The 27,126-nt window shown below is 39.5% G+C and overlaps 1 protein-coding gene across 3 annotated transcripts in view; it reads left to right on the forward strand.

The window, feature by feature from the left end:
- abr (ABR activator of RhoGEF and GTPase) overlaps positions 1 to 27,126 on the forward strand; it is a 131,229-nt gene that overhangs the window by 60,348 nt on the left and 43,755 nt on the right. For all 3 annotated transcript variants that reach the window (XM_044139723.1, XM_044139724.1, XM_044139725.1), the window contains 11 exons: positions 1,294 to 1,354; positions 4,482 to 4,534; positions 6,411 to 6,551; positions 6,688 to 6,809; positions 9,016 to 9,184; positions 12,541 to 12,660; positions 12,873 to 12,948; positions 13,035 to 13,139; positions 16,228 to 16,302; positions 21,828 to 21,925; positions 22,016 to 22,147. In XM_044139723.1, coding sequence (XP_043995658.1) covers positions 1,294 to 1,354; positions 4,482 to 4,534; positions 6,411 to 6,551; positions 6,688 to 6,809; positions 9,016 to 9,184; positions 12,541 to 12,660; positions 12,873 to 12,948; positions 13,035 to 13,139; positions 16,228 to 16,302; positions 21,828 to 21,925; positions 22,016 to 22,147 — 1,152 coding nt within the window. The remainder of the gene's footprint in view (positions 1 to 1,293; positions 1,355 to 4,481; positions 4,535 to 6,410; positions 6,552 to 6,687; positions 6,810 to 9,015; positions 9,185 to 12,540; positions 12,661 to 12,872; positions 12,949 to 13,034; positions 13,140 to 16,227; positions 16,303 to 21,827; positions 21,926 to 22,015; positions 22,148 to 27,126) is intronic.

Raw genomic sequence — 27,126 nt, forward strand, 5'->3', positions numbered from 1 at the left:
TAAAAAGGAAAAATCCTTCGTCAGGATCAGATTGAGCCGTCCCTAATAAATATTACTCCCCACATTTTAAAGACTTGACATGTGAAAAGCTCGGTGGATTACTCCAGTAATCATAATCACCAATTAACCTAAAACCAGACCCCGTTGATTTGAATTTTGGAAGCGTATCTCACTATCTGTTCCTGTGAACTGAGGCTGTTCTCTGAGCTGCTATCACTACTCTGAAACCTCATCGTGTTCAATGTCCTGCGGCTCTTGCGATCAATATTGTGCTAAAAATACAGACGCGCTAGGTGTGTCTGTGGAACAGCAGTATTATTTATCCATCCATCCATATTTTATACCTGTTTTATGCTCACTGGTTTGTAGAGGGTAGTTTCCAGCTGTCATTGGGCCAGAGGTGCAACACAAACAGACGAACACAAAGTCCAGCAGCAAGATTATGTTACATTTTAACCCTATAGTTAAAAACACTGAAGACAAGCGATATAAAATGTTCCTTAACTGTGGTTTAGCTTCCAGTAAATGCTAACTGCGGTTGGCTGTGGTGGAAATCTCAACAAATTAATTTCCTCAAAAAGGAAGAGACTTCCAGTTGCATTTAACCCACGTCCACTGATATGGGATGTAGACGTGCTCTGCTCTTTCAAATTCACTTCACTTGACTTGCTGGTAGAGAAAGTCATTAATCCATAAGATTCTGTAATTGTTAAGGGAATCTCTGAAGGTAAATCTCATTAGTTCTTTAGGTTTTATTACTTATTTTTCATCTGATATGAGCGTTAAACTAGATTTTTAATTTGAAACCACGTTAATGCAGAAAAATATAAGGATTGTTTTATTTTTCATGCCCAGCTGTGTTTGAATGCGACATTACTTTTGAACTGAGCAGAAAATTGAAGTATTATTAAATTGCCCTAATTTATTCATCAAATGTCTCATTGTCTGCTTTTTACTGAAAGAAAGATGCACCATAAAAGGATATTTTGCTGGTTGATGCAGTTAAAGACCAAAACAATGGTGGGAGTTCTTAAGTTCTTAGTTCTGATGCATTTGATGAATAGAAAAAAAATAAGATTTCCCAGAATTTAACTTGCTGATCACAGATCAGTGCCGTGTAAGTACTGTACAGTGTGACATTACATAAAATGTATATTTCTTTTATTTTCACTTTGGTCATTCTTGCCTTATAATCGGTCCAGTATGGTTCTAGTTTTTGTTAGCAGTTCTTAGTAAACATCTTAAGATTCAGATTTCTTAATCATATTTTTCTTTTTCCCTGCTTCTGTCCAGAATGTTAGAGTGAAAGGACCCAAAGACTCCAAAGACTCCTCCACAAAAAGTTCTATGGAGGGTGAGTAGTGTGTGTGTGTTTCCTGTGCTTTTACGCTCCAGAGTGTCTGTATCTGTCTGGGTTGTGAAAGGGAATCCGGTCTTGTCCTTTCTGCTTGTGTATGCAGCCGGTGGGCATCAGGAGTCAAACCGTCGAATGTGTGAACCTGCTCTCTCTCTCTCTCTCTCTCTCTCACACACACACACACACACTCTCTCTCTCTCATTCTCATTCTCTCTCTGGCTCGCTCCTTTCTGCCTGTGTGCCTGAGAAGGGAGGCAGTGATCTGGAGCAGAGAGTCAGAGGAGCAGAGGAGGGATATGGCGGTTCTGCTGGTGCTCAGACTGTGTTGTAGCTGCAGATCCGGTAAAGACTGCATGAAATGAGCCGCTGGACTTCGACGGAGTGTTATTTTTCTCTTCGTTTTTTCTTGTGCCTCTGGGATCCTGTAGTTAATAGGTGGAATAGGATTGAGCGATGAAGTAGGAGTACTTAATTAATAGTTGGGGTTTTTTTTAAATTGCGCTTTCATTTTCATTTACTAACATTGCCTGTTCCGTTTAAACTGCTTTGCTAAAGATTGCGGAGAGAATGGAAGTTTCTTTTAGAGCTGTTATGTGTGTTGGACTTTATAATTACTGTTCTTTAGAGATTCCTTTTTGTGTGTTTGGTAAAAAGCTCCGGATTTTCTCAGTACACTGACTTAAAACAATGTAGGAAAAAGTATTGGGTGTGTCGATGTGAGTGAATAAGTGTGTGGTATATCTGGCTGTACTTTGTCTCCATCTTGCAAACTACATGCTGCTGCATTGAGCGTTCTGCCTCCAGGTAGTTTTCTATACGGCAGAGAGAAAGAGTCCTAATGTCCTGTAAAATGTATTACATGATACATGGGAAGTAGTTAATTCATGTATTGCCAATGACACTTTCTCAATCTAGAGAAACTGTTTCATCGGTCTATTCTTGTTCTCTGTGCTCTGGCTGCACTTTATTATTATTTACGGATGCTTATGCAGTTTGCATGCTCTACCATTATATGTGCAGTGATGTAGCATGACGCTACTGCATATCCCCCAACAATCAGGGGCTGTCAGCAACTAAAATCGCCTCTGTTGTTAATTTTGAGGCATCAGGAGGATTCCTTTCTTACATCCACCTCATTATGTTTTGTCACTCTGCTTAGTTTGTAAGTAAATCTAACATTCTTTGTTCAGTCACTTTTGGAAATGCAGCATTGATGAGATGAGAGCAAAACAATCTGAATGTTATTGTAGATTTATTTATTTCAATAAATGTGGCAGTAATTAAACATTTTCCGGTTGGAAACACTTTCAACTTTGCTATAAAATTATTCAAACTCACTGTAAATATGACTGATTGGGCTATTATTGCCGTCTGAAGAAATGCACCACTTCTGACCAAAAACAACCAGAGTGTAGGTGGAGGAGATTTATCTTTTCACAGATTATCTGTCTCATTGCAGGCTGTCATGACATGGTGACAGTTTTAACAAATATGTAAAATAACTTTTTTTAAATAAAAATGCCATACTGCACCTTCGAGGTTGTAGAGAGTCATATGCAGTGTCACTGCCAAGAGCCACTCAAACCCCAGAAAATTCAGTTTTTGCTATCCTGGACCATAATGTTTATATTTTTTCAGTCTCAAATCTCATTCAATGTGGCTTTGAAAAATGTTAAGTTTGACTTACTGAATCCTGCAGATACCCTGAATAAACTGCAATGTAATTTTGGTGTAGCGAATCAGTATTGCTGCACCTAAACACAACCTCAGAACAAACACTGCCCTGGACATGATCTACTGAAGCTCTTACACTCATAGTTAGCCTACCGCTGCCTCACTGCCACAGATATCTTGTTGTACACAAAGTGGCCTAAAGTCATCTGATATTTCCTGCAGCGCCTGCTCTCTGTGTGTGTGTGAGCGACTCACGCTGCACACATGCATGATGAAATATTCTTTGCCCTCGCAGTCCGTACAGGATGTGTAGTAAACCCTCTTGGAGGTGGCGGCATCGCTTCACTGAGCCACAACAATTGACAGGGGCTGCATTCATGATCTCAGGGTGGAGAGACTTCAAAGAGCCTCTGCACAGCTCTCTCGCCGAGTCTCATTAGTATTAAACAGTAGCTGTGTGGGCATATTTTATTGAGGAGTGAATAGATGGAAGTCCCATCAGCAGATAAGGAGGGATGTTTTGCTTTCACTCTTTTGTGCCTCGTTGTGGAGGAAGTAGGCAAATGGCATAAACAAGAGAAAGAGAAAATGTTTCTTTTGTGCTGCACAGCTAAAGGACTGTAGTTGAAGCAAAGTGTAGTGGTCCTGCTCTCTGCCTGAGTGGAACAACCCTCCCTGCATGCAGAAGCTTCTTCTCTGTTTCACTTGGCTAGTTTTCTTCCCTCGAGCCTCAAATGTATTGGCTCTAACGTTTTCATTTCTGAAATGGAGATTAGCTTCTTCCCTGGGTGGAACAGCATTAACTGCTTTCCATTTGTTTCTGCCCTTGTTGCTGTAGCATTATGATTCACGACAATGTCATGTGACACAGGCTGTAATATGAGGCAGCGTTGACGTTTTTATTTAGTGGCTTCTGGAAGCTGGACTGAAGTGTGGGAGTCCATAGGACTAGGGTCATGAAAATGTCCTTGTTTTTTTTCCTTTTCTCTGTATAACAACTTTCATAAACAATCTGGAAATGTTGGAAATTTCACTGAAGTGTTTCTCATCGACAAAGATTTATGTTTCCAAATGTCACCCACATTATCTAAATGTTGAATCCATCCATTCGTCCATCTTTTTGATCGGACGTCCGTCCATTCCGTCTTGTCACTGTAGAAACATCTTTCATTTAATTCATCGTCAGGTTTAGTATTAATGTGTAGTATTAATTTAGTATTACTAGTGCACAAACTTAGGAAGAAACAATCAATGAAATGTCTTCTTTTTTTTTAACCCCCGCATGGAAAATATCATTTTGTTTTGTTTTTTTTGTAAGACTTTCTTGTTTAACTCTGTGAGCTGGGCTTGTGTTTTATTGGTTTTTTTGTTTATTGTTGTCTGAGCTCCGGGTCTGTGACCCACTGTGTGTCTGCGCTGACTCAGACTCTCCGTCTTCTCTCCCCCACAGATCTTCTTTACAAGCCGATTGACCGTGTAACCAGAAGCACCCTGGTCCTTCATGTGAGTGCACCACTTCCACAGCCTTAAAGGAGCAGCCCACCTAAACTGTGCGCTGGATTATAACAATAAACACAAACTCGTATCGTACTCCTAGCTAAAGTTTTCCAGTGTCTTGTGAAGGTTTTCACACAGCTTTGACATTTTTACATTTTGTCAACCATGAACTTTAATGGGGGTTTTTATTGGGATTTAATTTGCTGGAACAAATTAGCTTGAGCCACATGTGTAAAGCGGAAGGGAATTGATAAATGCTAGATACTTGTATTGTGAAGCTGTGTGGGTGTTTATTCAGCTCCCACTTACTCTTACACCCTGAAATAAAATCCTATCATATTTTTCTTTTGTTGTAGTTTCCCTTCCATTTTACAAATATGCACTACTTTGTGCCATTGTATAACATAAGTTTCCATAAAATACAAACTATAGGAAGCAGTCTTGGGGATTCTGGTCTTTACCAGCTTTTAAGATTATATAAATAAGTGTTGAAAGCAAAAGGCCAAATCGACACTGTTGTTATTATTAATGGAACCGAAATGGCTCAACGTGAGGAAAAAACTTACCAGTCAGTGTGATTTTTTTTAAAAATCGATCCTAGACAGGGGTGCTCCGCTAATTCGGCCCCGATTTCCCTAATTATGGAAGATCAACAATCAACCGATACTTATCTGAATTTGATCTTTTCCACCAATCTTCTCTACTGCGGTCAACGTCTAAAAAAGTCAACCACTGTCTACTTTTGCTCTATTGTGAGAGTGACTGACAGTTCAGCCCAATAGGTCAGGTCCGCACGTGTGTATTTATAATAATCAACCCACTCTGTCGCTAATTTGGCAAATTTTCAGAGAGAAAAAAAAATTGGAATTGACCAAAATCAGAATTGATCGGCCAAAACACTGCGATCTGTGCACTCCTAATTGTAGCGCATCCTTTAGCAACAAAGACTTGAAGTGGTTGTTGCAGTTCTTTGACCACTCTTGACGTCTCAATGCATCAATTCTTAATCTAAATTAGGTCTGAATTTGTCAAAAATTTAATTTTCTTTTCTTTCAGCCCTTCTTCTAAATAGATTATCTTCCATATTTGGAATGATAGTCCCACTTTTTTTTTTTTCCAACCCTGTGTTGTTGGAAAGATGGCCAAAAAATCTGGGTTCTTATCTGACCAAAGGAAAATCTTGTGGCTCATTCAGCCAATGTTCCAACCTTTGGTCATTCTTCCATTTTCATTTATACAACAGGCGTCCTCTTTCTTAAAAAAGTTGTGAAAGTTTGGTATTTAGCAAGCTGTCTGAGGCTTGTAGAATATTGCAGTGTGGCTTTGAGGTCTTTTGTTGGCTCAGTCTGACAGAACAGCGACCTCACAGGAAATGGCCTTATAAACCTTCCCAACAATTGCTTCTCAAAGGGTGCTGTTGATGTCTTTTCAGCTTCTGCATCTTTAATAGCAACTGAAAAGGGAAACCCAGATTTGTTGCTTCTAGCCCCAAACCGGCTTGCACCTTAAATGAGCAAACATTATTCAGAAACTGTCAGCCATGGCAGCAGTTTACGCCTGTGTGTGTGCGTGGATGTGTTACGGGAGTGCTTCACATGGATATGTTTGCATAAAGCTGGCAGAGAAACAACAAGCCTTTCATTCTGAAACGGCTTCCAGTTCATCCTGCTGTCATGCCTGCTAACCACACAAGGAAAATTGGCGCCGCTGGTTCTGGAGCGAAGGCTGTTCCGGACCGTCCTGTCATCTACAGGAATCATCCAAACAAAGGAACTGAGATTACTTTAGCGAACATTTTCCTTGTTTGATAGGAAATTAAAAACTAGAGAGTAAGACTGAATGCAGTTTTTAGACGGTTTGATTTGTTTGTCGGCTGGAACAGGACCTGCTGAAGCACACGCCCAAGGACCACCCGGACTTCCCTCTGCTGCAGGACGCGCTGCGGATCTCTCAGAACTTCCTCTCCTCCATCAACGAGGAGATTGACCCTCGCAGGACTGCCGTCACCACGCCGAAAGGAGAGGTATGGTGGCACTTTAAAAATAAATGAATAAAACCACAACCTTTGCAACCGCAGGATTCACACACAAATACAGCTGAGTCTATTCAAATGATGCCTCCCTTGGAAGTGAGCGCCTGCCACCCTGGTGTTCTTCCAGGCGCGTCAGCTGGTGAAGGACGGATTTCTGGTGGAGGTGTCGGAAAGCTCCAGGAAGCTCCGACACGTTTTCCTCTTCACCGATCTGCTTCTCTGTGCCAAGATGAAGAAGACATCTGTGGGGTGAGTGTCATCGGTCAGACTGGAAAAGCTGTGATCCAGTCTCCTACTGGAACTGCCGGATGAAAAACTTCAGACTTGAACTCGGCTCACTCTGACTTTGGAAAAAAATTAAACTTGACAAAGTGTGAATTTTAGTCTTAAAAATCTGTCTCACCCGCAGATTGCAGCTGTGACAAGTGATGTGTATATTTTATTTCTACTCCTGGCAGATTTAGATTTAAATTATTTTTCATTTAACCTTGGTGTTTATTTCAGATGTGGGAAGGAGATGGACCTTTTGCACAAATAAATGTAAAATTAAAAGGCATAACCTTTGGATAGAGCATAACATATGCATAATTATTACAGTTGTTCTCAATAACAAAATCTCAACCTCTTCTTGATGATTTTGCTTTGGCAATGAGGTCCAAGTTGTTGAGGTTTGAGGATTTGTCTCTCTTAGCTTCTGCCAGTCAGAAGTTTTGATGGTGCTAACATTACAAATACACTATTAGCCTTTGTTCTCACAGCAGGCAAATGCGAAACAATGCCTGTATGCTAAATCCCTCCTCCCAGCTCTGATTGGTTGTTTCTGACCGGGAGCGGCGTATTTTCCACAAATGGTGGTAGGGCCACCGGGAGGAGGTGGAATATTTTTTCACAGATTATCTGGCTCATAGGTAGTGACAGAAGAATGTTAGAAGAAAAAAATAAAAGGGCATTTTTATTTTGAGCTGCTTTTACAGAAAAAAACAAGTGACCAAAACAAATCTCTCCTCCTTTGAGCCTGACTGTTTCTTTTTTTGGTTCGCATCATCCCTCACTCCCCGCTCCGATTGTTGCCATAACTACCACGGCTGAAAGTTAACAATAATGGCCTGTGCCGTTATCTCAGCAGGCCACCTCCACGCGACACATGGAGCAGAGCAATCATCCAGAACCTCAATCGCTCTGTTGTTAAATTACTGAGGATCTCTAATCCTGCTCAATTCCAAGATTATCTCTTTTATGTTGTTTGATAATAATTCATGTTCAAGATGTAGGAAATATGGCAAGATGTTCTCGAATGCGCCTCCACGGTTAGGACTTCAAGATCATAAATGTTCTCAAAGGGCTGGTTGTGTCAGAATATATTGATAAAACCCTTTAACAAACTGTTAAAATATTAATAAACAGCTTTGTCTGCAATTTAGTATGTACTACTTAAAATAAAATAATATTCAATATATTGTATTTTTAAAAAATATCAAAATCACTTATTTTGTGAAGCTACTTTAGGAACTACTTTAGAAATAAATTTTGCGATATTTGTTCTGATGGATGACAGTAAACGTGACGTTTTGTGACTCTGTATGAATCACAAACTTTAACTTGACATGAAATAAGTCTGAGGCAGCAGCATAGTGGACATAAGGAATACTGCCACCTGCAGATGGGAATTAGTAGTCACTTAACCTTTTTTGATCATTTTTGTGGAAAATTTGCAATAGACTCAATTATGCATTTGCGCTAAAAAGTGCAGGGATCTGTTGATTTTGAGTAATTTTCAGGAAAAAATACTTGAAGGATTTACATAATTTGGCTGTATGCAGGTGAACGCTGCTTTGATTTGCAACCACACGACTGTTATTCTGAAGGTTTTATTCATGCCATAATTAAAGCATGGTCATTCATTAAATGTGTTTTACTCACATTCATTTTGCTTAATTGCTTAAAATAATGAAGACAGTGCGTGCTGCGAAGTTAATATGAACATGGCGTCCTTATGTGTGCACTCTTGAGTAGCTGTCTGAGCAAGTGTGGCAATATAATGAATGGAGTGTGCTGCTTGATCATTTAATGCTCATTAGTGGTGCAGGACATTACTGTCTTCAGAACCTCATCTAGTGGAGCTAACACTCCGCATCTGTCATTTTCATTAATATAGATTTGTGACATAATTAGACTAAGAACAATCCATTATTCTGCAGCTTCCAAGTTACATTAACCTACTTAATAGAGACATGCTTTCATAAATGGAAAATTAGGGAATAGACCTTTAAAAGATGGCGCTCTTATTTATCCAATCGCTTTACTCAATGCTCTTGGCTGAATATGCAAGATAGTCTTATATTCTAGCTTTAGCAAAAATATGTAAATCATATTTTCTATTTGACTTGAACTAATTTCTATCCACTCTGTGTGTGTGTGTGTGTGTGTGTTTGTGTGTGTGGGTGTGTGTGTGCAGTCGCCACCAGCAGTATGAGTGCAAGTGGTACATTCCTCTGGCTGATTTAACCTTCCAAACCCTGGACGACTCAGACTCCTGCCCGAGCATCCAGGTCCTGCCGGAGCATGAGATCGAAGAGATGAAGATGAAGATCTCAGTTTTAAAGAATGAGATACAGAAAGAGAAGGTAAGCTTTGTTTTGTTTGGCTTTGTTCCCTGATCCAAACTCTATTTATGTAGGTTCTCAGAATGGACTGAAACTTATTTCCTGTTGTAATAATACAAGAGTCCTAGATTGAGAGTTTGTTTGTTTTAATATTTGGAGAAAAAGATTTTTATTTTTTTCTTCATCAAGGTAGCCTTCAGTGTTTTTATTTCAAACTGGGACTTTCCAGTTCTCATTACATCTAATCATCAGCTGAATCTTTTGCTGTCAGGAGAAAGATAAGCACAAACAAGCGAATGACAGACTTCCATGGAGATTTGTGTTTATGTAAGTGATGCAAGTGACTCCTTACTGGAACAGCTGTATCTTTATTTTTAGCTGTGCTTTTGTCACCCACCCATTTGTTTTTCCTGGCAGAGTAGAGCCAGGACAGCACCGACATCTAAAAATATTAAGCAAAATGAAAAAATCTTTTGCGGTTTTTTTTTTTTTATTAGCTGCTGTTGTGGCTTTCCTGCTCTGATTGGGATCTTTTGTTTTTGTATGATTCACGTCGGCATCCTAACTATGCAACATTTTAACGTTATTCCCCCAAAGCTTAATTTCCAGAACTTTGTAATTTCCCACAGGACATTGTTTGATGTTTTGTCACTATGTGCTACAAAACAATTGGGATTATGTAAACCGCGCCTGTTGATACTGAGAAGAACGCTCCCCTTTCTACACGCTGCTTTTTGATTGTGTTGCGTGTGGTAGAAAATAAAATTCTTGTTGCAAAAAGATAAGTTCTGGAGTTATGAAAGTAAAGCCATAAACAATAATTCCATCACAGCAATCACAATTTAGATTATATAAAGTCACGCCAAAAAAACTGAGTGGGTTTTGGAGACGCATACTTCCTGTTTAATTCATTTTGAAGCTGACAAGAAATTAGAGCTAATTCAGCGCAGTTTGCTACGACCATTTCCCGTGATTATTTTACAGGGTTCATACCCTGAAATGGAATTCAAATCTTTTTGAAATCAAAGAAATTTTGTAATAATTTACAGAATTTTAGATTTTAAATCTCATCTCATAGAGGTACAAAGAATTATTAAATCACAATTCCTCGTTCTAGCATTTCTGAATCAGTTCAAAATGCTCAAAAATCAATTTTAAAATGCTTATAAATCATACTTCTACTTGCGAGTATACTGCATATCTCAGTACATGTTCATTCGGCCACTGTACAGCAGAGTAGTTAGCAGCTAGCGCTCTCTGTCTGAATAGGGTGCGCTAGCATTTAGCATGAGGAGAGCGTGATTGTTCAAGGTTTAATTTGAATGCACTTTGGTTAAGACAGCAAAGTCTATTTTGTTTTAAACTCAAGTTGTAGAGATTTACAAAACATAAATGCACTATGACTGTATAGTGTATTTTATTTTTGGTCAAAGGTCAATACACTGTGGGTGTGCTGTGGTGGCGTAGGGGATAGCGCGACCCACATTTGGAGGCCTTCAGCCTCGGCCGCGGGTCGCTGGTTCGATTCTCGGATCAGCCTACTGTCATATAAGGGACACTAGAGCCCACAAAAGACCCCCTGGTGGGGAAAAAAAAATGGGTCAATACACTATTTTATGTACAAACGTATTTATAAACTGATTAAATTTGATCCAGTACGGAAGAATTGTTTTAAGTGTTCTATTTGCTTACACTGTCTTTTGCTCATGTCTTTCATAATTTGATCTGCATACTTTTTTTGTGTAAACATAAAAAATGGTTTCTGAATTAATTAATTTCTGAATTGAGTCGGGACCCTAAAACTTCTCTTGTGAAAATACACAGTAGCAGCTTAAGTGCTGGGGATTAGTTGTTTCATTTGCTAACAAATGTTGTAAATTAGTAACTATCCCAGTTTTAAAGTTTACAGAACAGCATAAAAGGAGTTTTGTTAGTGAAATGTTTGAAATGAAGGAATGTTGAGCACCCGCTCATTGCAACCATCTAAAAATAGTTTAGGCTAGATCTAAGAAGTGCTAATATTTTGTAGTAAGATGGACGTAAAAGAATTTATCCCAGGATCCTAATCCGGTTTTTGTTGTGGAAATGCTCTGCAAAATGTGCCGTTGTGTCATCGCGTCTTGTTAATCCTTTTGGTGCTAAAAACAAATCAGTTGCTAAAAAGAGCTGAAATATCAGATGTTGTGACTCTTACCAGTTTCAGGTACTTTCAGTAATGCACCGTGTCATCCAGGCCGAGTTGTATCGCCGCCATCAAGAGAGCAGAGTTCCTGTTATTGCCCTCTCACGGCGCTTGGCTCGCCCACTCGGGGCACACTGAGTGGCCACTGCTGATATTTCCAGTCACCGGAGGCCAGTGGAGGGAGAGATTCAGCTGATTGTTGTCTGGGAGACTCTGAGTCACAGCTTCCTGGTGAAGACTGAGAGGATTTATTTGCTTTTTCTTTCAGTCCTGACAAAAAAAAAAAAAAGAAGAAACCCTGGCGTTATGAAATGCGCTTAACGGCATAGAGCTTACGTTTTATAACTTATCCAGTCTGTTTTTATTAAATGATTGAGAGCTGAATATGAACTGGCAACATTGATATTGGCAGGAGATTCTTGAAAATCTGAAGAGGAACACAAGGAAGTTTTTTTTTTTTTATCTGGTTGAAGTTGTCTTCATTTTACCTACAAACAAAGCAGATGCAGTGAAGTTATCAAATTGAAAAAGTAAAAATTTCTTCTTTTTTTTTCATCCAACAGAAAACACCAGGTCCTGATCTTGTGAAGCATTTCTCACAACATTTTGAACGCCTGCTGACTCGATAAATGACAACCAGTATTGTGTTTCTAAGTGATGCTTCAGATTGTAAACGACAGTGGAATGACACATGTTTTTACCTGAGTCATTTGGAAGTAGAAACATTGTCAAACACACTTTAGAAAATTTATTTGATTAGGAAGATTTTTTGCAAAAGTAAACCAAACTTTTCTCTAAATTTTCTCCAGCTTGCTTTCAGCAGGTGGTATTTTTTCCTTGCAACATATCTACGGGAGTTCCGTTTTTTGAGATTTAAATATCAGCTTAATGCTTTATTTAAATTTTCTAGTACTAAGTGACACTATTAGCTCAAGGCTATTTTGGACACAAATTTTTATTTTCGGTTAGATTTTGAGTTGTAATAGTGAACATGTCGATATATTCCATGAAAGAATTCATAAGTCAGATGTTTTATTTTCTCTTCTTTCTATTTATCACTTTATCATATACATACCAAGTCTAAAAAACTTGCATGTTGTGATGAGTTTTGCCACTAGAAGAGTTCGGCTCCTCCTCTCTCATTTCAGATAATTAACCACACAGTATTTTCGTTTGTTTGTCTGCGTTTGTGCAGAAAGCTCCAAAGGGTCAGAGCCGTGCGGAGCGTCTCAGGAAGAAGATGAATGAGCAGGAGTCATGGCTTCTCCTGCACTCCCCCACCATCCCGTTCCGCATCCACAACAAACATGGAAAGGTACTCACGGCCCAATTGTTGGTAGTTGCGATGCCCAAGACTGACCACTAGGTGGAGCGATAAACCTTTGAGTAGTGTGTGACGGATTAGAGCTAGGATCCCTAAAATCCAATCTCCAACTCTTTGTTTTTCTTATTTTCGGTGACTTTCTAAAAACGTTTTTTATTTAAAATGTTATTTATTGATTAAAAGATTTATGCATTTGTTTGCAGAGCTATCTGTTCCTCCTCTCTTCTGATTATGAGAGGGCAGAGTGGAAAGAAAGCATCCAGAAACTACAAAAGAAAGGTAAGTGGCTTTAATTAGACAGTTTTGTTAATAAGAATGGCTTAATTAAAAATAAACACAAAATTTTGCTGTTTATTTTAAATCAGATCTCCAGGCTTGTGTGCTAAGTTCTGTGGAGCTCCAGGTCTTGACCAGCTCCTGTTTCAAACTCCGAACCGTCCACAACATTCCTGTCACAACCAACAAAGACGGTACGCCACACTCACACAAAGACTCTCTTTTATAATCTTGTGTTTAAATCCTCACATAGTTTAAATCCACACACAACGGTTTCTTACCCCCCCCCCATTCTGCACAAAAAAGCCACATAAAGAAAGCTGGGGCCCTTTAGGAGATGAATCTGGGATGCAATATGTTTCTCATCTAGCTCATAGCGGCCACCGCCACGCCGTGTGTCGGCGTTGAACCCCCAGCTCCTATGTTTGTTTTTGCTTCAGATCTCTGCATTGCAGCTCCTCTCAGAGACGGAAGTTTGGGGGCGGGAGGAGGGGAGGGTGACATTAAAGCCATCTGGCCGACCCGCTCTGATCCCCTCCCTCAAATGCCAAGAGTTTCTGTCATCCACGTGAAATCCTCAAAGCTGGCAGGAAGGTCTCGAGAAAACAATGTTTGATTCTTACATAAGAGAATCCGAGTGAGATGTTTAATGAGGCTGCGGAGGTTTCTGGGTTCGCGTACCTGTAAAAGTGCTGGAAGAATTCACCGCAGTCGTGTTTTTACATTGTGGCACCCACACTGAAGCCACAGCTGTGTAACCTAATATCTGTGTTGTTGGTTCCCTATAATTCTTAACCCAGGCATAATATTTGTCTATTCTCCAGCTAATGATAAGAAAAATAACGGATTGTGTTTTTACTTGGTATTCAAAAAGTTAGACAATCTTCTAATGGTGCTGTTTTTTCTTTTCGTCAAAAGTTCAGTGAATTGAGCTTAGTATTGTGGGTGCAGTTGACGACCACAAGGCTAACATGGGCCACCTACTGACTTTCACATTTACGTCTACTAACAACGTGCATCCTTAAAAAGTTTTACATTTGTGTGTATAAAATCAAGGTCTTGAATTGGCTTAAATTCCTAAAAGAAAATATGAGTTGGTCTTAAATTCTTTAATCACAAGTCTTAAATTTTGTAAAGGCAAGACTATTTAATGCAATTTCTGTCTCACTGAACTTTTATGTCAGGCAAAGGTTTTATTTGAATGAAAGCATCTCCATTGTGTTCTGCGACTCGAGGCGATTGAGGCTACTACTAACAAGCTGCTAGCTACCTAGTTCGATTTTTGCCCCTATCTAAGTGTAAATTTAGCAACAGTTGGTTTTGCCACTGGCTGACTTCTTCTGCCAACCCATTCGAGGTTATGTGCCAAAAAAAACTTTTTAAACCTGGAAATGTGGGGGTTAAGGCTTTAGAGAGCTACATGTGAGAAGCACAAATTCAGGTCTACATTTTTTTCTACATTTCCCCAACCATCCCCTATATGTAGTTTTTGTGATCTTGAACGTCATTTAAGGTGGCATTAAAAGAAGGTCATAAAAGTCTTAAATTGGACTTTCTGGTGATATTTAATTTATTGGAATTATTTATACCAGATCAGCACAAATTAAAGCATAATTATAAAGCCAAAGGAAAACAATACAAGTATTTCAAAGGGTTTTGCAGATAAAAAAAAAAAAACATTTGGCAAGTGTTTGTATTGGGCCTTCCTGAGTCAAGTGTTGGTACCACCTTTTGCAGCAATTACCGCTACAGTTGTTTAGTCATGCCTTTACCGGCAGGATTTATGACCTGAAACCCACTGTTGTGTTTTGACTGGGCCATACAGATTTGATTAAAAGCATTCAGTTCTACTTTCTCATGTGGTTGCAGTGTGACAGAATGTAAAAAAAAAAAAAAAAAGTTCAAGAAGTATGAATGTGTTACTGTAAAAAAGCTTTCCATCTCTGTTACCGCAAGTAAGTTTCAACCAAAGATGTTTTGAGTTCATATTTAAAGAAAGCTCAACTCCTGCGATTAGTGTAAGATTTGTGACCAATTCCTTGATAGAAAGCAGCATAAATGCACCGACTTGAGTGACATAAAGAGGAGGATCTAGAAATATAATTACTTTCAGTGAAATCTCTCTTGTTTACGTCACTCATTATTTACCTGATATATTAAATGTGTAAAATCTTTTTCGGTGGAGAAGCTTACAGGCTACCTCAAAGTTGAACTCTGTGAACCACCTCCCTGTGAAACTTCCCAGTTACATATAGAAAAAACACGCACACACACATATTTAATCCCAACGATGTCTGTTCTCCCCTCCACCGCCTACGCTGGACCTCACTATAGTCCTGTCAACCCTCATCGTAGTTTATTTACCAGGAAACAAGCAAGCTTCACAGGGTTTAACCAGAGCAAGAATTCCTCGTCTTGAAGTGTTTGTTGGTGAGACGTTTTGAGGGGGGGGGGTCCTGTCTACTCTTCCACACAACATTCAGCTCAGCTGGCTGACGATGTGTGGTCTTAGACCAGCAGCATGAACAGAAATAGTTTGGGCTGACTGATCTTCAAATACTGAAATTTAGCTTTCTTTTTTTTATGCTTACAGAGACACTCTGAGCAGAAATGAATTGGAGTTCATTTTTACATTTATTTTGACTTAATAGTTTGGGGAACCAATTATATTGACTTTGAGGATCATGTTTAAAACAATGATAATTACCAACATGGAGTTTTATTCCCCACTAAATAAACATCCTAAACTTTTTTTTAGTAAGTTACAGTAGGGCTGGACGGTACGGCTGAAAAACGTATCAGGATAAAAAGCATTTCATATCAGTCGACATCAATAATCATTGATCAGTTTTCTTGTTTTAAATATCTGAATTACTCTCAAACTAGTGGCGTGGCATTTCACCTTTTATCCACAGTTTTCCATCCATGTCATTGTTTTTTTTATTTCTAAGCAGTTAATAACTGATTACTTTTCTCTGCCTACATTCCCCAGAATGATGTGCGGTTCTGAATTGGAGTCCAGTGAATATTCTATACATTAAATATCTGATCTAGTATTATCTATTGATATTGATCATGTGTCCATTGCAATATATATTGTTATTGATTTATTGAAGGCCGAAGGTTTTTATGCATCTTCACCAGGGGTGAAAATTGCATAAATTAATCTACATTTTACGTAAAGGAAACTCTTTTTCTGACTTTTTGGTGTGGTACGATGCCATTTCTCATTTCACCTGATACGGTGTGTTTCAATAACGGCTCTGTTGGCTTGTTTTCCAGATGAGGAGACCCCCGGCCTGTACGGCTTCCTGCATGTGATCGTCCGCTCTGCCACGGGATTCAAGGAGTCGGCCAGTGAGTTGTCAGCTAAATTTCATGCTTTTTGTGTCTTATATCTAAAACTTGCAGGAATCCACTGTACCTAAACGTGATCGTCAGAAACATTAATGCCCAGTCAGTCGCTGCAGCCTGCACACACAATGTCTCTGACAACCTGCACTATTTCAACTGACTCAGAAAGCACTTCAGGCACGTACAATGGAATAAAAATCAGCCACGCTCCCTTTCAATGCAGAACTGCAGCCAAACATGCTGAAACGCTTTGTTCACGTGCTCTGAGGTTGCCCACTTTAAACAACAGTTTCTTTTGTGCATTCTTTGTAACTCTTGGTTCGTTGTTGGCAGAGAGTGGTGTTGGGCTCGAAACCACCGAGACCGTTTCAGACATGTCAGCGGTGGACAGCTGCTGCTTCACCACACTTTGATACCTTTGTTGAACAAATACTAGATCAAATATCAGAGGGCTGAAGCAGAGATATAACTTTTTATTTTCTTTATTATTTATTATCTTTTCCAGTTACTATGACAGCCCTGTGTCTGTATAGGCTGTCCTGGTTAATGGATCGGAAAGCTTTCTCTCTCTGCTCTGAAAGACTGTTTGATCCTCGATGGAGCGGAGTGAGCTGACGGGTTTGAAATGAGTAGGTGTGTGTGTGTGTGTGTGTGTGTGTGTTGGGGAGGAGATGCTGGGGTGGTGGTGGTGGTGGGGGGGTTCTCTGATGCAATTTGTGTGCAGCATCTAGTGAAGCATGCAGATTCAGGGTGGGAAATGGCAGCCATGGTGACGGTGAGGGGTAGATTGTGCGTCGGTGTTGTTGGAGGTCACTCTGATGGCCGTTCCTCATCTTCTGCATCATAAATGACTCCATTTAAATGTAACAGCAAATAATCTTACCGGAAAATGCCGGACTAAATGAAGTCATTTCACAACTGAAACAACAATGTCAGATATAATGGAGAACAAATTAAATGAAATCGTGTCATATTTATAATGAGGAACACCAACTAAACTGAGATATAAGCTTATTAGAACAGTTGAATAGAAACACGAAGGGAATATTTAGTAAATATTTGATCGGCTTGTAACACAGTAAAAAAGTTACTTACAAGGTTAAACTTCACAGCTGGGTTGCATGAGGTGTGTATTTATTCCAAAGTCTTTTCTTCTGCTGCCCACAGATGAACTCAACCTGATTTTATCTACAGCGCCATCTACCCTACTAAAAGGCAAACTGCAGTTCCTTGACATGAGTAAAGCCTAAAGGCCAAAGGGCTCATGGCTGAAGCCTCTGAAGATTGTTCTGTTGCTAAGAGAAAACCACATATTGACCCAAAAAACTGTTTTGTTTCAGTAAAACGTGTTAAAATTAACATCTGGACATTTTTTTTATGTCTATTTTTATTGGGATTATGATTTTTTTCCCTACAATATACAGCTTATAAAATTAGTTTAGCACCATTGCAGAGACATTAACGTTGTAGTGACGTGAGCTTCCTTTCGGGTCCTCGCCAGCGTTATTGCAGCTGTATTTTGTAGTAACTGCAGTGCAGCTTCGCTCTGCTGGAGGAGGCGGCCAGGAATTGTTGCTTTCAGCCTATTTTAAAACCGTGAATTACCCTTTCAGACTTGGATGAAACATAACAGGAGATTTTTCCTCTTTATCTGAAGGGTTCATTGCTAATGCTAGAACACGAGTTTTTATCCCTGAAGCTCTGTGCCTATTATTGAAACAAGTGGTACTTTTTTCTGATTAAGCTGAAGAAAAGTTCCATGTTAAATCATCCATGACTTAATAAGTACAATTCTGCTCACAATGCATCACTGCTAAGCTGTGTAAGGTAGCATGATACCTGACTTAAAGCTGCTTGTTTTAGAAACACAGCTTTCATACTTTCTGTGTAATTAGTCCTCTCAAAATGTAAATGTGACGCAAATTAGCAATTTTTTAACACTGCATCGTGCTTTTCCTTCCATTCTAGACTTAAAACTAATCAGTATGGACCAGAGGACGTTATTGGGGTCTGTTATTTGTGTCAAAACAATCTCTGCTCAACAGGAAAGTGGCTTTAAATTCAGCCCAGGGCAAAACTTAGTCTAACTGGGTCACAGCAGCAGAAACTGGGAGTTGAGCGTGTCACAAAAACTGCTTGTTAAAAAGGAGGTCTAACCTAATACAACAACAACAAAAAAAGGTGAAAAACAGATCACGCTACTTTATTCTGAGTTCTTATTTCCGTCTGTCAAAGTGACAGCAGCTCTCTGCAGCCTGAGCTGTGTTGGAACAGTGTGAACAGATCCAGATAAGAACATGTAGGCCAAACAGTAAGAAACGTGCGCAGACATCCCCGAAATCATCCGAACAGAATATCTGCTCTAAGACGATGGAAGGATAGATAATTGTATTGTTTCAGCACTTCCAACTTTCTGTCTAATTCAACGTTCGCTCCTTGTTTTCCCATTTCCCAGCTTTTATTAATTTTCCCTCTCTAGATTGAACAAAAACAGTTCCTGTTCTCTGCTCGTTTTATTTGTTCCCGTAAAACAAATATTTTGTCCTGAAGCCTTGAAGCAGAACCTAGAGCCCACCATGCTGGTGGCTGCAGAGCGCTGATTAGACTAACTGATTAGCACTTGCCTCTAAACTCTGTGGACCCGCTGTTTGACCCAACATTCAGCATCGCCTCGGGCGCAGGTTAGCCTTCTGTGTGTGTACACACACACACAAGCACAATGGCTGTGCTCCTTCGCTAATTAAGATGAAAAAGGATGGGATCCATTACCCGGTATTTAGAGGTCGAGACCCAATCCTGACCAGTTTATTCCTCCACTCCTCTTTCCCAACGGGCAAGCCTGGTGGTGACTTGCCAGGAAAATGAAAACTCATGGACTTCTGCCCCGCTTGCCGAAGACCCCCTGGATACAGTGCAGAGAAGCAAAAAAAAAAAAAGAGAGAAAAGCTCCTCTAAATATGCTTCCCGTGGCCTCGTTTGAGTTTTTGGGTCGGGGTTCATACATTTTTTTTTATACAGAAAGGAAGTCGACTTTCAGAGAGTAGGGCTGCAGCTAATAATTATTTTAGTAATCGATTATTCCAACGATTAATTAATTAAAAATGGCCACATTCTACAGATTTTCCATTTTGACCATATAAGCATTTCTTATACAATAGTAGAAATACATTAAAAGATGGAAATAAACAATTTAGTTCATTTCTTCAAATAAAAAAAACATGCATTTTATTGCAACCGTTTCAACGACAGCATTACTTTAGTAAGTCTTTACTAAAGTAATGCTTTAGTAAAGATAAAATTATGACACTTGAGGAGTTTTAGCTAAGACAGATTTACGGAATATAAAATTAAAAATTTCTATATTTTTGCACATTTTTGGCTTAGTCTTTGTACTCCCATTAATGATTAATCGACTACTGAATTAGTTAACGATTATTTCAACAATCAATTCATCACGATTCATACGAATGAATGAATCGTCTTTTCAGCCCTAGCTTCTGTCGGCTGTGACTATCAGCAATTCATGGATACGACGGCGTTATCAACGTTGACAGTTGCCATGGCGACTTCCACAAGCATTCAAACCTCTTGAACCTCACCACAAACTTCAACGTTTTTGGTACTTTATGTGACTGGCCAACACAAAGGATTAAATATTTGTGTAACATGAAAAACATTCTTACTGATTTGATTTTTTTTTTTTTTTTTTTTTTGGGCAATAAAAGCGTGAGAAATATGGTGTCAACCCTGTTGTGGGCGTTCTTCTCTTCAGCAGCTACAAGGAAGCAGGTTAAGAAAACCTGTTAGAAAATGTCAGTGACCTGAATCTGGGATGGCATACGGTACATCTACAGCTGGACTCCTCCCAGTTGGATCAAATCAGCTCCATGTTAGAGTGGCCTAGTAAAAGTCCAGAGCTGATTAAGATGTGCATGACTTGAACGTGTCTCTGAATGTTCGAATCTTACCCCAAAATTGGTGGTTCTGCAAAGTATTGATTCACTACTCTTTTAAATATATATATATATATATTTAAGAAACTTAAAAAAAAAAGACTCATGTTCTTCATCTTTTATAATTTTCTTTCAGTTAAAATAAACTTTTTGATATTAAATATCAAGATATATGCAGCTGTCCAAGCAGCTACATTATGTAGGGGAAGTGTACAATAATTGCTTCATTTCCCACATGGCCCAGCTGAATTCCCCTCCGCTGAACTTCCCTCATAGCACTGGCACTAATCTCTCCCTCACTGGGACGAATTATGCCCGAACCTTTCAGGAGGCTGAGAAAATAAACAAAGATGGAGTCAAACCAGATGGAGTAAGACTCCGTGTTCCTCTGATAGTTATCTGAATGCAGCCAAGTTGTGGATAGCACTTTTCTTGTGCTTTCAATACAATGTTCTTAGTCTTTGAGTAAGTATGCGAAGGTGAGATTCGCACACATTCCCCCACACCTATCGTTGTGAGAGGTCAAAGGACACGGCCATCCGTCATGCTGTCAGGTGGAGGCGACCCCGGGGGACGAGGTCCACGCTGCAGGATGATCTGGAGAACCATCACAGGCAGCCGGCAGCTCGATCTGGAGGGGTCAGCGTTAACAGAAACTCGTTTAATGACTTGATGGGTTCGTGAAGGGGGTCAGGATGGGCTGGTCCCGGTGGAGAGAGGAATGAGGTTGTGGAGTGGAGGAGAGCAGCCGAGGCCGACGGTCGGCACAGACACAAGAGATGAGCCAAGAAACCAGAACAAAATGTCAACATGAACGCAATGAAATCCTTTTTAGGTCTTCTCCAATTCAACTTCTGACTGCCTGCATCCATCTGTCCATCCATCCATCATCTGTCTATCTATTCATGCATTTTTCCATCTATCCATCTGTCTATCCATCTGTTTGTTTATCCATCTATCCATTCATCCGTGTATCTATCTATCCATCCATCAATCCATCCATCCATCTGTTATCCATCCATCCATCCATCCATCTGTTATCCATCCATCCATGCATCTGTTATCCATCTATCCATCCATCCATCTGTTATCCATCCATCCATCCATCCATCTGTTATCCATCCATCCATCCATCTGTTATCCATCTATCCATCCATCCATCTGTTATCCATCCATCCATCCATCCATCTGTTATCCATCCATCAATCCATCCATCCATCCATCTGTCATCCATCCATCCATCTGTTATCCATCTATCCATTCATCTGTTTATTCGTCCGTCTGTCCATCCAGTTTCATACTTTCACTGATTCTTCCCTCTTTCTGCTCCTTCCTTCCTGTCTTTGTTGTTGCAGCTTCCATATTTACAGTCTGATCACTGTGAAAATATTTGCCAGAAACTCATTATGAACTTCAGTGTTTGTACTTTAAATCTGACTTCAAAACGTTTGGAAGATTTAGACATGAGAGACCCGTCGCAGCTTGACTTTAAATCAAGTAGCAAAGCATGAAGCGCTCAGACTGTCTGTTAATCTGATGAACCTTGTCTCTCTCTCTCTCTCTGTTCTCTGATAGATTTATACTGCACCCTGGAAGTGGACTCATTCGGTTACTTTGTGAGCAAGGCCAAGACCCGGGTCTTCAGAGACACCGCAGAGCCCCAGTGGAACGAAGTCAGTCGCCACCTGACAAGTCGCCGCACCGCGCTTCCTGTCCAGTCCACCGTTTTAAATCTCCCTCTCTCCACCTGCGTCGTTTTCCAGGAGTTTGAGATCGAGCTGGAGGGCTCCCAGTACCTGCGGATCCTGTGCTACGAGAAGTGTTTCGACAAAAGCATGCTCAACAAGGACGACAACGAGATCGTGGACAAGATCATGGGCAAAGGGCAGGTCCAGGTGAGGTCAGCCGCCGAACAAAAATATGTCACGTTTGTTCCCATTTTCTCTCCGTGTGAGTCACTTTAATGAGTCGTCTAGCCTTTCTGTGCAGTAAAGTGGTTCTGTAGTGGCGGCTTGTTATGAAAGTGGTTAGATTAACAGTCTGGGAGTAAATTGCATCGGGGGTTTCCACTGTTTTGTTGGGAGGAATCTCTTTAAGTTCCATTTTAAAGTGGAATGGGTGGTTTCATTTTCTGCTTTGTATCAATGGCCTGCCAAGGTGTCGTTCTTCCATTTCCCCTTGAAGTCACGGGAAATCAAATAAAGCTTGGCTCCTTCTGTAACTTTCCTGCAATTCAGCACAGCTTTTACAGTTAGTTCTGCCACAATTCAGTCGGTAGAACCTCTCAGCATGAGGCCTCTGACGGATGGAAACGCTCCCATCTTTCAGCGATGTCCCCGTTCTTCCTCCAAACTTGCACAGAAGTGAGCGTGTGGCTGCTTATTTATAACCCTCCCTCTTGTGCTCTTCACATTTCAAAAGAAGTATTCGTCGCTTTTAAGCCCTTTGGAGGGGATTTGTTTATGGCGTGCGGAGTCAACAGGTAAAAGTAGAATCCGTGACAAAGTTTTCCTTACAAGTGTCACACCTCAGATATCAAACAAAGTGGGGCAAACACAAAACTTCTCCAAAATATCTTGTGCTTTGTTGTTTCTCCGCAAGCCTAAATCTCCTGATATAATTTTTATTTTATTTTTTTAAAACAACAACTTTGGATGGAAAATGTTGAACCCGCATGTTATTGTTCGCATTCCTTATTTGTTACTGCAGCTTTCCATGCCTTCCCATTTCAGTTTGAAGATTTATGTCCTTGAGTTTTGCCTTTGATTCCCTCTGAAAAACAAATGGAGTGACAGGAGCGCAGCACCAACCACGCATCCTTCTTGATCCACTCAGATCTGGCTGTGGTGTTTTTCTCTGTCTTTGCATCCACTCAGCTCGCTACAGTCTAGCAGTTTAGCCTAAAGCAAGTGAATGCTTTACCTAACCGGGATGAGTTTCTACATAAGGATCTATGCATGTAAACTGTAGCAAGTGTTCTGCTGCTTTTTCTTCCAGGATTGCCCTTTATTTAGCTTTTAGCAGCTTTTATCTGACTGCTGAAGAAAAGCGTTTCCATAGCATAAAGCTACCACCAACATGCTTCACCATTTAAAGTGCACAATGTCGACTCAATTGCAATTTAAAGTGATTAAAAGCTTTTAATATTCCATCACTTGTTTTGGCAATTTATCTGTCACTGCACACAGCATATCCAATTGTACACTGTTCATTGTGTATATTCAAGAATTTTTACGTGTTTTTGTTAGGGTAGCAACTAACAATTATTTTAGTAATCAATATTTCTGATGATTAATTAGATTTTTTTTTTAAACGGCACATTTTGCGGATTTATACAACCACCAAGCCTTTTTTGTGCAATATTAGAAATGTATGAAAAATGCAAATAAAAAAATTATTTAATTTCTTTTTAAAATAAGAAAATAAAACATTCATATGTGCACTTGTTCATTTGTAGCAAAGGAATCATCCACGTATAAAAAACTAAAATTAACATGTGGAAAGTTGATATATATATATATATTTTTTATTTTTTATTTTTTGGTGCAGCTTTCAGCAAATGACCTTTTTTTGAGTCTGCCTACTCCAGTTAACAATTAATCGATTACTAAATTAATTGCTGATTTTTCCAATAGTCGATTAATCAGTATTAATAGTTATTTCTGCCAACAACGTTTTTCTTGTCCCTCTGAAACAGAGTACGGTAAATAGAGGTGAATAATAAACGCCACACTTTTTTTACAAGAATTTTATAAACCTTTCACTTTACAATTGTGTGTGGCTTTGTCTTAAGCTGTTGTGTGAAATCTGAATATGATACATAAACGTTAAAGCGCTCAAATGTGGAAAAAGTTCAAAGGACAGGACTATTTTTACACCCGGAGTATGAGAAACTTCAAATATATAGACCGCTACTGACAAACTAAATTCCCTTTTCTTGGTTAAATGCAACAATCCCACTTTCAAATGAAGCATGTTAGAAGATTTGATCTTTGATTTATAGCTGCACCGTATCCGACACCCTTAATGAATTGACTACCAATCTGCGAGCCAAATGCTGCTGCTGTTGCTGGGAATTTCCGCTTCCAGCCAACCCCAGCCAAGAAAACATAAAAATAAACCGGCCACATGTTCGCTGGGTCTGTGTTGTTGAAGGCGATCGGAGAATGGCATGTACTTTGTGAAGCTCTCAGGAGGATAGAATAGTATGTCACAGCGTCTGATTGCCCGGGAATGATCCACTGCACTGCAGCGACTTTGTTTGTGGATGTTGCCATGAAATTGATTGAAGATGTTCTTTTGTTTTTTCCAAATAAAATCCATAACCTGCTTGGCTTCTTTGAACCAGCCTGTGTTAACACAAGCTGCAGACATGGAATGGCTTCATCATACCTTGCAAAAGAAGGCATGTGAAGTGTAGATTCCATACCTAAAGAGACTCACACCAGGACCTGAGCTTGTTGCTTTGTTGATGAAACGGAGTTTGGAAGGAGCCTTCAGTGTTTTGTTTTTCTCTCCAGAGACCGTATGATTTATTTAACAAGCTTTGCAGAACACTGACTGACCGTAAATGGGCATAGTGGTCTGAGTTTTCCTCTCTCTCTTTTTTTTTTGTAACCACTGTTGAGAACGTTGTGCACTTATGTCATCAGAGGATGCTTTTCGTGTGTTCTAGTTGTGACAGTTTGCACTTTTTTTTGTTTCTTTTCTTTTCTTTAAAGTCTGTTCCTACAGTGAAAGCATGGTGGTGGCAGCATCATGCTGGTGGGGATGCTTTTTCTTTAGCTTTCTTTTTGGGTTTAGCTTCTCAGAGACTTCAGACTAAGGCAAAGGATATTTATACACCTGATAGTTTTGATAGACTCGGTTTGATTGGGGACCAAAGTTGCAACATTTGTCGCATTTTCAGCTGCGGTTCTCTTTGACCCTGCACTGTGTTCAATGAACCAAACACTTTGGAAAAACCTCTGACCAGTGGTGGCCCAAGAACCATAGACGGAAATTACACAAAAACCTCTAAAGACAGAGGTTTTCTTCTTCTTCTTCTGTAAACAAGAGTGTTTACATTTTAGCGGTTTTAAAATGTCTCCTTTGTCTTCGTTAAAAGGTCGAGTCATTTCTCCTATTTCTGTGGTCGCATTTACCCAGAATGCCCTGCGCTGTAGTTATAGACCCCACCCCCCACTCTCCAATCTTGGAAAAGTCTATAATTGTCCTCTCCTCCACCCCCCAAAAAAATTTTTTGAAGAAACGTTTGCATTTAAATAATATAAATATGTAAAGGCAAAAGAAGCAAAAAACGAGCAAAATCTACCGTTTATCTGAGAAAAAAATAAGAATTAATTTTTAAGTCCACCCCTACCGCTGTTAGAACAATGGTTCAGTCCAACTTGGAAGAAGAGCAACAGCAGTGCGGAACGGCACAGGCTCCGTTAGAGCCACTGAAGTGAGGAGCTAGCTGTTAGCTGTGGCTCTGCGTCACAAACATAAAGCCCTCCAGTAAGTAAATACTGAAAACAAAAGACATGTAACACCTTTTATCTACATTCACTGCTCAATAAGAAGAAACACACTAACAAAGATCAGACTGCAGTTCGTTATTTTCTTACTTTGGCTGAATCTTGATAAGCTCCGTCATTAGCAAAACTGCTACACTGCTTTCATAGACTTAGGCTTTTTTTTTGTCAAAGGTAGCAAACATCTCATTCATATTAAGTTCTTTAACTTTTAGTTAATTAAAAGAGTTTGAAACCGGAGGGAGAGGCTGAGGAGTGGCAGACAGCTCTGTGTGTGGGAGCCGAGAACAGATGGGAAAAACAAAAAGCCGCCTTCATTTCTCACTGTCTTCAATGTAGAGCCTTTAAAAACACAAAATAAAATGAATATTTTTTCTATATAAACCCTGGTGCTTTACATGTTACGTTTAAGTTAGAATTCCCCCCAGATATTAATTTATATCTACCTGCTGGTTCTCAGTCATCCAGGACATGGCAAAACTAGAAAAGGCTTAAAAATAAAGCAACTTAACAAGTTATAATTTAAACAGCCCATAATATGTATTGGGAGCCATTTCAATAAATCAACGTTTATGAGGATTTTTATTAAGAGCAGTTTCTCATTAAAGCTTTCTTATTTAAAACCTTACATTTTTGTAAAGGTGTAGCAGAGATTAGATCAGTCAGACTGAACAAAACTCATATCTAAGCAACAATTGAATTGTGACACTAGTGCACCTGTGTGTGCTTTATGAAGATGCTTATCCACATGAGGAATTCCAGCATTTATTTCTCACCATGAAGCTGTCTGACAGCCTCAAACCAAACCAGATAACCTCTGACCTTTAAGGTCATGTTCCTAATCCTCAGTCACATGGCAACCAAGTCAGGCTTACACTCCTCTGGTCTTTCAATAAAATGGATTCTCAGTAGGAGCTTGGAAAAGCTTTGTCTCCAAACTCTTCATATGACTATTGTGGGCAATTGGAACGTATCAATTAATAAATCAGCATTCTTATAAGAAATTTATCACAATAGATGTATTTATTTTTTACGAGCAGGTGACAGTCAAAACAGAAGGAAAAAATATATTTTTACATAATTTGTTTAAAAAGAAACAGAAGATATGAGATCTGAGGATTTCCTTCCCCTCTCATACTCATCAAAATATACAATCATTTCAATCTGCCCAGACCAAGGAAACCCTTAAAGTACTGTCACATCAAATGACACTAAAATCTCTCATAATTGAATATACTGTTATTTAGCACATTTTGCTTTTGTAACATCTCAAATATTTTTGCTGCTTGTCTATTTGTTGGCTTAAATAGATGGTGGGAACTTAATCGAGCTCTGAATTTGTTTTACTAAAAAGCAAA

Source organism: Gambusia affinis, linkage group LG15, assembly GCF_019740435.1.
Source record: "Gambusia affinis linkage group LG15, SWU_Gaff_1.0, whole genome shotgun sequence".
In the NCBI taxonomy this organism is placed as follows: domain Eukaryota; kingdom Metazoa; phylum Chordata; class Actinopteri; order Cyprinodontiformes; family Poeciliidae; genus Gambusia; species Gambusia affinis.